The sequence below is a fragment of the Nicotiana tabacum genome, chromosome 7 (assembly GCF_000715075.1).
Source record: "Nicotiana tabacum cultivar K326 chromosome 7, ASM71507v2, whole genome shotgun sequence".
NCBI lineage: Eukaryota > Viridiplantae > Streptophyta > Magnoliopsida > Solanales > Solanaceae > Nicotiana > Nicotiana tabacum.
The window spans coordinates 18,731,630-18,740,915 of record NC_134086.1 but is presented as its reverse complement, the minus strand read 5'-3'; the positions used below and the strand labels follow the sequence as shown (position 1 = coordinate 18,740,915).

The following is a 9,286-nucleotide window of genomic DNA, read 5'->3' as shown; positions in this document are numbered from 1 at the left end:
ATATACATTATTGATGTCAACATCAACTATTAAAACGAATAGCAAAATACAAAATTTTTAGTTTTTAAGTGGTTCGAGTCATAGCTATTCTTTCTGAAAGTCTACCCAAAGATTCATAATAAATGTGAAAAAAATGTGGAAAAAGGTTACCTAATGCCTAGGCTACCTAAAGATTCATAAATGTGAAATACTCTGCATATCTCCCTTCTACTCTACTACTTTTTTTTCCTTCTCATTTTTTCCCGTTGTATTGTGAAAAGAAATAAAAAGGTAGCTAATTGGAATTTAATGCACTGATATTGTAAATTTTTATAATATGCATTAATTTTTAATCTAGTTAGAATTGTAAGTAATTTACTATCATATGTTAAACTACATTGATAAATGATAATGTAAAAATTTATTACACTTTCGATCATTTCGATCAATGTACTAACTTAGTCATTTAACAAATAAAATACTAGTCAATTAATCATAGTTCCCAGAACTGTAGGTATGCAACTACTGAATTAGGATGGACCAATATAAAAATCACATCACACTAGTCATAGAGTCTTGGACGGTGGTCTGTTGCCACCTTAGAACCCCCACCCCACCCCCACCCCCCTCCACATAAAAAAAATAACCCATTCCACACTGTTAAGTTTACACCACAAATCATAACCAATAAAAAATATATGAAAATAAATAGTCAATAGATTTGAACCTATACCAAAAGTTTAGAAGATCTATGGCATCCCGCTGTAGGGTTCGAAGAAGGGTCATATGCCAAGGGTGTGATATAGACGACCTATTAATACACTTACTAACTGCTTTATGGTTCGAAATGATAATCTATAAGTCATAGGGAAATAACTTTTCCATTACTTTAGGAATCCTATAAAACACTTTAAATTATTTACTTGCCAACTATAGTTTTCTTATTGAAGGCAAAGAGACAACATTCACCACCTACGTACCTCAAAAGTCAGACTTTTTCTCCTCGTTTTCTTTAACAAAAAAATAAAAAGAGTTATTTAAACCTTAAGATACAACCCCTAAACACTTATAAATATGTTCACGCTTTCATTTGATGTACTCTTTTTCTCATACTTTTACCCTTTTCTCATAGGAACTTCAACTTATGTTCCTTCAAATTTTTTTAACATTTTTCTCTTTACCTTCCATAACATGCTCATGTGCATTCAAGATCCAAACATAACCATTTGTCCCTCTTTTGTCTTAAGAGAAAAAAAAACTATCTCATGGATCTGTTGAGACTAAAATACATTGAATCTATTTCACACATGAAAAGTCCTCCAACTTCTGCTTCAATCTTTGGTTCACCTTTACATTCTTCTTCTCATCATACTGGCTTTCCTATTATAGCAGTTGCTATTATTGGTATTTTGGCAACTGGTATTTTACTAGTTAGCTACTACATTTTTGTGATTAAATGTTGCTTGAATTGGCACCGGATTGATCTTCTAAGGCGATTTTCGTTCTCTAGAAATCGACGTGTTGAAGACCCTTTAATGGTTTACACACCAGGGTTGGAAAATCGAGGACTAGACGAATCAGTAATTCGATCAATTCCTGTCTTTAATTACAAGAAAAGGGAAGAAAAAGATGGTGCATTAGGTGAAAATGCAACAACTAGTTGTGAATGTGCTGTTTGTTTGAATGAGTTTCAAGAAAATGAGAAGCTAAGGATTATACCAAGTTGTGCACATATTTTCCACATTGATTGTATTGATGTTTGGCTTCAAAACAATGCAAATTGTCCACTTTGCAGAAATAGCATCTCTTCAACTGTTACAAATTTGTTCCCTTTGGATCCAATTATTGCTCCAAGTTCCACTCCTCAAGATCCAAATCTTGAAAATTTCAGAGATGAAAATTATGTTGTTATAGAAATATCAAACATTAGTCCAATTCCTACAAATCCATCATTAGTTAGAAATCAAGAAAGGGTGAATTCAAGAAGAAAAGGTAAGAAATTTAGCCATGTTACAAGTATGGGAGATGAATGCATTAACATTAGAAAGAAAGATGATGAATTTACAATTCAGCCTATAAGGAGATCTTTTTCAATGGATTCAGCGACGGATCGACAACTTTACGTAGCAATTCAAGAGATTATACAGCAACAAAGGCAAGTAATTGATTTTAGTTCCTCAGAAGGAAGCAGTAGTAGAGTTAAAAGATCATTTTTTTCATTTGGACATGGAAAAGGATCTAAAAATGCAGTTTTACCTATTCATTTAGAGTCATAATGAGGGTGAAAAAAATCAAACACCCCTTTTAGTTGGTTTTTTTATTGTAATTTTTTATGTATTTTGTTGGTGTAGAGATAGTGGAAAGTTAGTTGTGGATATTAAAGTAGTTTTACTGCAAGTTGAACTTTCTTGTTCAGTAGATTTGTTTGGTTTTTGGATTATTCATGTAGTATAAGATTACAAAGGCAGGACCACTTATGCAATGACTCATTGTTATGATTATAGGCATCATCACTTATAACCACCAATCTTCTTTTTTTGCCTTTTCTCATCTTTGGTTTAACTAATAGGTGTGACCTATAAATTGTCAAAGCAGTCACTAATTATTGTATTAGGATAAATTATTTATATCACATCCTATGAGTTACGGTTCTTTCTCGGGCTATACATGAATGCGGATATTTTACAATTTATGAGTTACGGTTCTTTCTCGGGCTATACATGAATGCGGATATTTTATGCACCACCCTCACCTTTGGTTTGAAGTTTTTCCCATGACAGCATTTGTCACTATCCTATACGTTTGATTCATTTATACTCTAGTCATTTGTAAATTGTCTATATTTATTCTTAGAGAAAAAGGTCCATAGTAATCTTTAACTTTTAAATCTAATATAAAATTATCTTCAAGCTGGAGCTCCATAAATATATCACTTCCCACAATATTAGGAAATAGGAGTAATTTACAAGAATGAAACTGAACAAGGACAGTACCCTTAAGTTGTTTCTTTTTCTTTTTCATTTGGGGTTGGAGGTGGGGGCCCCCTTGATGCAAAGTCACAACTATCAACCACCAAAAGGTTTCTTCTTTTATTTTCTTTTCCCTTTCTCTTAGGTCAATGGCAGGTCTGGTGTAGGTGTAAAATTTTGAATATTAGAGTGACACTATTTATAACCCGCAGTTCTTTTTCTTTTTAATTATTATATGGGGGAGAATAAAAAAAAAGAGAATAAGGCCTTTAGTGAGATTTGAACTGTGTAGCTAAGTGATGTTTAGTGAAATTGCAATACTAAATCCCAATCTTCACTTGCATTTTTTTGTTTCAAAATTGAAGTAAACTTAGATTCAAAAACATGAATAGTGGAATAATGGGTACATGGACCATGGCTCCATCATTGCTGTTGATTGAAAATAGAAAACTGAAGAGTCTAAAGTCTAGGAATCCAAAGTCATCTATTTGAAATTATATAGGGATGACAGATTTTCCATATCCTACAGAGTCAATAGTCAACACAGTCACTCCCTTCCAGCAAATTAAATAAAGAAAATTTGACACCTTATAAACCCATAATAGGAATTGGTAATCTTTTAGCCTTATATTAGATTTGGCTAAGATAACCCCAAACAATTGACATTATATAGTCAAATCCTAAAAAAAAACTACTCTCTTTAATAATTTCTCTCAAAAAAAAATTACAAGCTTACTTTGGCTTCCTTCCCCCTTTCTCTCCTTGTATTTCTTCTTCTATCTCTTCTCTTTTGCTCTCATAGTTTAGCAAAAATTCTTGCAAATTATGCAGAAAAAATCAGTGGGATGAAAATGTAAGATTGATCTCACATCAGAGAAAATCAGAAGCAAAAACTAAGAGAGAAAAAAAAATCAACTTTGTTTTTCTTCTCTCTTCTTTTTTCTATGGTTGGATTGAATGAATGGGTGTGATTGAAATTGATTGAAAATACCTAAACGAGGCTATATAATTAGCAAAAACTAAAAGAGAAAAAATATTAAATCAACTTTGTTTTTCTTCTCTCTTCCTTTTTTTGATTGTTTGAATGAGTGGGTTGTAACAACTCGGCTGGTCGTTTTAAGAATTAATGCCCCGATCCCCTATTAACTGCTTTTCCCGTGTTTGTTTTTGCTATTTTGATTTGCCGGGATGATTTGTTTCGAGTTTCAGAGTATTTTGGGACACATAGTCCCTAAATTTGGACCTTAGTCGGAGCAGTGTGAAGACGGCCTCAGAATGGAATTTTGTCAGTTCCGTTAGCTCCGTTGGGTGATTTCGTGCTTAGAGGCGTGTTCGGATTGTGTTTTGGAGGTCCGTAGCTCATTTAGACGTGAAATGCCGAAAGTTAAAATTTGGAAGTATCCGATTTGATAGTGAAATTTTGATATCGGGATCGGACTCCAATTCCGAGAGTTGGAGTAGCTCCGTAGTATTGAATATGACTTGTGTACAAAATTTGGGGTCAATCGGACTTGGTTTGGTTAGTTTTGTCATCAGATGTAGGATTCTTAAGATTTTTAGTTCATAAGGCTTGGATTGGAGAGTGATTTGTGGTTTTAGCATTGTTTAATGTGATTCGAGGGTTGAAATAAGTTCGTATGATATTTTAGGATTGGTTGGCATGTTTGGTGGAGGTCCCGGGGGCCTCGTGTAAGTTTTGGGTGGTTAACGGACCTTTAGACTCAAGAGGAAAATTGCAGAAATTGCAGCAGGTCTCCAGTTCTTGTTTTCTTCTTCGCGTTTGCGAGTGGGGTCTCGCGTTCGCTAAGAGGAGCTGGGGCAGGTGGGAGCTTAACGCTTCGCGTTCGTGATGTTCGTCCCGCGTTCGCGAAGCTGAGAGGTCATATGCCTACGCGTTCGCGAAGAAGGTCCCGCGTTCGCGTAGAAGGGAGAGAGTTGCTACCGCGTTCGCGATGAAGGAATTCTGGGACAAGCCAAGTTATGCTTTGCGAACGCGATGGGCCTTCCGCGTTCGCGAAGAAGGAATCACCTGGGCAGATTATAAAGTTTCAAAATCGAGGGTTTAGTCATTTTATTCAAAACTAGAGTTTGGGAGCTCGGATTTGAACGAGATTTTGGGGGATTTTCAGAGAGATCAATTGGGTAATGATTCTACACTTAATTTTGGCTATATCCCACTAATCTATCATTAATTTTATCATTTAATTTTGAATTTGGGGTAAAAAATTGGGAAAAATGGAACAGAGTTCTTCAACTAAGATTTCGGGTTTTTATTGGGAATTTGACATCGAATTTGGATAATTTTTGTACGAGTAAACTCTTGAGCGAATGGGGGTTCATAATTCGTAACTTTTACCCGATTCCGAGACGTGGGCCCTGGGGGCTTTTTGGAAAATTTTCTTAATTTCGCGTGTTAGCTTCGAATTAATTAGTGGAATTAGTTACTTGAAGTTATATTTACATTATGTAATTGATTTGAATAGATTTGAGCCATAGCAGTCGGGTACTCATGCAAGAACGCGATTTCGAGTTGATTGAGTTGGTTCGAGGAAAGTGGCTTGCCTAACCTTGTGTGGGGGAACTCCCCTTAGGATTTGGCATTGTTGTTATATGAGTGTCGTGTATGTGAGGTGACGAGTGCTTACACATGCTAATTGTTGAAAATCCCATTTTTTCTTAAGTTAATACCATATTTTCTTGTAGTTTAACAAATACTTGTACTTGAATCCTCTTGTTTAGATTAGGAAAAACATGCTTACGTGACTTAATTGTCTTACCTGCCTTAATTGCCTACTTGTGCTCTGTGCAGCATGTTAGAGTAGAAATTTTCTGTTTAATTCTTGAATAGAACTATATATTCTTCTGAGATGGTTGTGTGTTTACTTTGGGACAACGGGGCGATATCCCAGGAGATCCCCCTACTTGTTTACTTTGGGACTACGAATCGGTATTCCGGTAGATCCCCCTGCACATTTATGATTGGGACTACGGGACAACACCTGGTAGATTTCTCGTACTGGATATTTACTTTGGGACTATGGATTGGTATTCCGGGAGTTTTCCTTGTACCTTTATGATTTGGACTACGGGACAATATCCCGGGAGATCCTCTGAGCATTTACGTTTGGAACTACGGGACGGTATCCCGGGAGATCTCCTGTTGCTATTTCTGTGTACTGAGTTAGATTCTTTCCTTATTTGTATTCGTTTTAGACTGTTAGCACTTTAATTATATTGTCATATTCTATATTGTTTCACCTTGTTTTTCATCTATAATCAGTAGGGCTCTGACCTTCCTCGTCACTACTCGATCGAGGTTAGGCTTGGCACTTACTGAGTACCGCTGTGGTATACTCATGCCCTTCCTGTGCATGTTTTTCGTGTGCAGATCCAAGTTCATCGGCTCAGCCATACCATCAGTGAGGTGAGGCGATCTTCAGAGACTTTGAGGTATATATGTCGCATCCGCAGACCGAGGAGTCCTCTCTATTCTCCCCTCTAGCTTTAGCTCTCCTGCATTTACTTTTGTTTAGACATTCTGGAGATTAGAACACTTGTAGTCATTCAACAGCTTGTGTTTTCATGAGATTCCGGATTTTGGGAGTTGATTCAATTTGAGAGTTTGTATTCGTATATGCTGAGGGGCATCTTAAATGCTTTATTTATGTTTATTTCGTAGTTTTTGGCTAGTTTTTATCTTTCATTTTTTTTCCGCAAATCGTTTGGCTTACCTAGTCGTAGAGACTAGGTGCCGTCACGACAGTTCACGGAGGGCGAACTTGGGTCGTGACATGGGTATGCTTGAAATTGGTTGAAAATCCTAAACGAGGCTATATACAAAATTTGAGCAAGACTAGAAGTGATTTAGACTGGTTTCAGGCAAAAAATCACACCTAAAAATCCAACTGCGACATGTGTATATCACGTTGTATATCGTGTACATTAATATATATCACACACAAGTTTTAAGGACGTCTGTGTATATCACAGTGTATATCGGTATACAACATAATTTCTTTATGGACCCCTGTATATATCACATTGTATATCGTATATATAACACAAATTTTCATGGATATACATAGATACACATAATATACATGAGATATCCCGGGAGATCCTCTAGACATTTATGTTTGGGACTACGGGACGGTATTCCAAGAGATCCCCTGTTGCTATTTCTGTGTACTGAGTTAGATTATTTTCATATTTTTATTCATTATAGATTGTTAGCACTTTAATTATATTGTCGTATTCTATATTGTTTCACCTTGTTTTTCATCTATAATCAGTAGAGACCTGACCTTCCTCGTCACTACTCGACCGAGGTTAGGCTTGGCACTTACTGAGTACCGTTGTGGTGTACTCATGCCCTTCCTGCGCATGTTTTTCGTGTGCAGATCCAAGTTCATCTGCTCAGCCATACCATCAGTGAGGTGAGGCGATCTTCAAAGACTTCGAGGCATATATGTCGCGTCCACAGACCGAGGAGTCCTCTCTATTCTCCCCTCTAGCTTTAGCTCTCCTGTATTTACTTTTGTTTAGACATTCTGGAGATTAGAACACTTGTAGTCATTCAACAGCTTGTGTTTTCATGAGATTCCGGATTTTGGGAGTTGATTCAGTTTGAGAGTTTATATTTGTATATGTCGAGCGACATCTTAAATGATTTATTTATGTTTATTCCGTAGTTTTTGGCTAGTTTTTATCTTTCGTTTCCTTTTTTGCAAATCGTTAGGCTTACCTAGTCGTAGAGACTAGGTGCCGTCACGATATTTCACGGAGGGCGAACTTGGATCATGATAAGTTGGTATCAGAGCTTTAGGTTCATAGGAGTCATGAACCACAAGCCGATTTATTAGAGTCTCGCGGATCGGTACAGAGACGTCTGTACTTATCTACGAGAGGCTATGTAACTGTTAGGAAAATTTCACTTCATTTGATTTCCTTGTCGTGTAAGATTTTTGATATCACAATTCTAAAATTCTGTCTTCTATTCTCTCATAGATGGTGAGGACACGTGCTATCGGAGATGATCAGGCACCCGCGCCCCCTGCTTGAGCCATCAGAGGTCGGGGCCGGGGTAGAGGCCGAGGATGCGCCCGTAGTGCAGCCAGAGCACCCATGTGAGCTGCCACAGAGGAGCCACCAATAGCTCCAGCCAGAGTCCAGGCACCTGATACGCCTACTGCTACTACTATTCCAGCTCTTCAGGAGACTCTTGCACAGTTCGTGAGCATGTACACCACTCTATCTCAGGCAGGGCTGTGTCCCCTTGTTGCAGCCACATCCTAGGTCGGGGGAGGAGCACAGACTCCCGTCGCCCGCACTCCTGAGAAGTGGGTCCATGTCGATCAGATCCCAGAGGTTATACCGGTACCGCCTATGGCCCCAGTTCAGCCCGAGGACAAGGCAGCGCCTTTAGAGGATGAGCAGCGGAGGCTTGAGAGGTTCAAGAAGTATAAGCCTCATCTATTCAGTGGTTTAGCATCAGATGATGCCCTGGGATTTCTGGAGGAGTGCTACTGTATCCTGTGCACTATGGGTATATCGGGATCGAGCGGGGTTTCATTCACTGCCTTCCAGCTTCGAGGAGCAGCCTACCAGTGGTGGCGTACTTTTGAGTTGGATAGTCCAGCTGAGGCATCATCCCTTACTTGGACTCAGTTTTCAGATATGTTCCTGAGAGAGTTTGTCCCTCAGAGCCTCATGACGTATGGCACACAGAGTTTGAGTATTTGCGCCAGGGCACTATGATTGTTTCGGAGTATGCTGTCCGTTTCACTGACTTGGATAGGCATGCACCAGCCTTGGTTGCTACAGTTTGTAAGAGAGTTCGCCGGTTTATTAAGGGGTTCATTCCCGGCATCAGGTCTAGCATGGCTCGTGAGTTGGAGATGGATATTTCTTATCAGTAGGTGGTGAGCATTGCTAGGAGAGTGGAGGGTATGCATGCTCGGGATAGAGAGGAGAGGGAGGCCAAGAGGTCTCGAGAGTCGGGCCATTATTCTGGTGCCCGTGCTTCAACTGTAGTTCGTCATGATAAGGGTTATATGAGTCACCCCGTTCATTCAGCTCTTCTAGCAACTAGTGGTATTCCAGCTCCTCCTAGACCGCAGGAGCCTTATTATGCACCTCCAGCATCTAATGCGCCTCCTGCACGGGGTGCTTTCAGTGGTAAGTCCAGCAGACCTGGCCCGATCCAGTCACAGCCACCACGTCCTCTAGAGCTTGTTTTGAGTGTGGTGACACATGCCATATGGTGAGGGATTTCCCCAGACTTAGGAGGGGTGCACCTCCACAGACTCCTCAACCACAGCGTGCCCCGCAGAGTTCCC

At 38.9% G+C, this 9,286-nt stretch overlaps 1 protein-coding gene across 1 annotated transcript; it reads left to right on the top strand.

Moving 5' to 3' along the window:
* The first annotated feature begins 1,034 nt into the window (after nucleotides 1-1,034).
* Nucleotides 1,035-2,606, top strand: LOC107785961 (RING-H2 finger protein ATL16-like). The gene has a single exon (XM_016607392.2). The coding sequence runs from the start codon at nucleotides 1,245-1,247 to the stop codon at nucleotides 2,253-2,255; it is 1,011 nt and encodes a 336-aa protein (XP_016462878.1). The 5' UTR covers nucleotides 1,035-1,244; the 3' UTR covers nucleotides 2,256-2,606.
* Nucleotides 2,607-9,286: the final 6,680 nt, after the last annotated feature.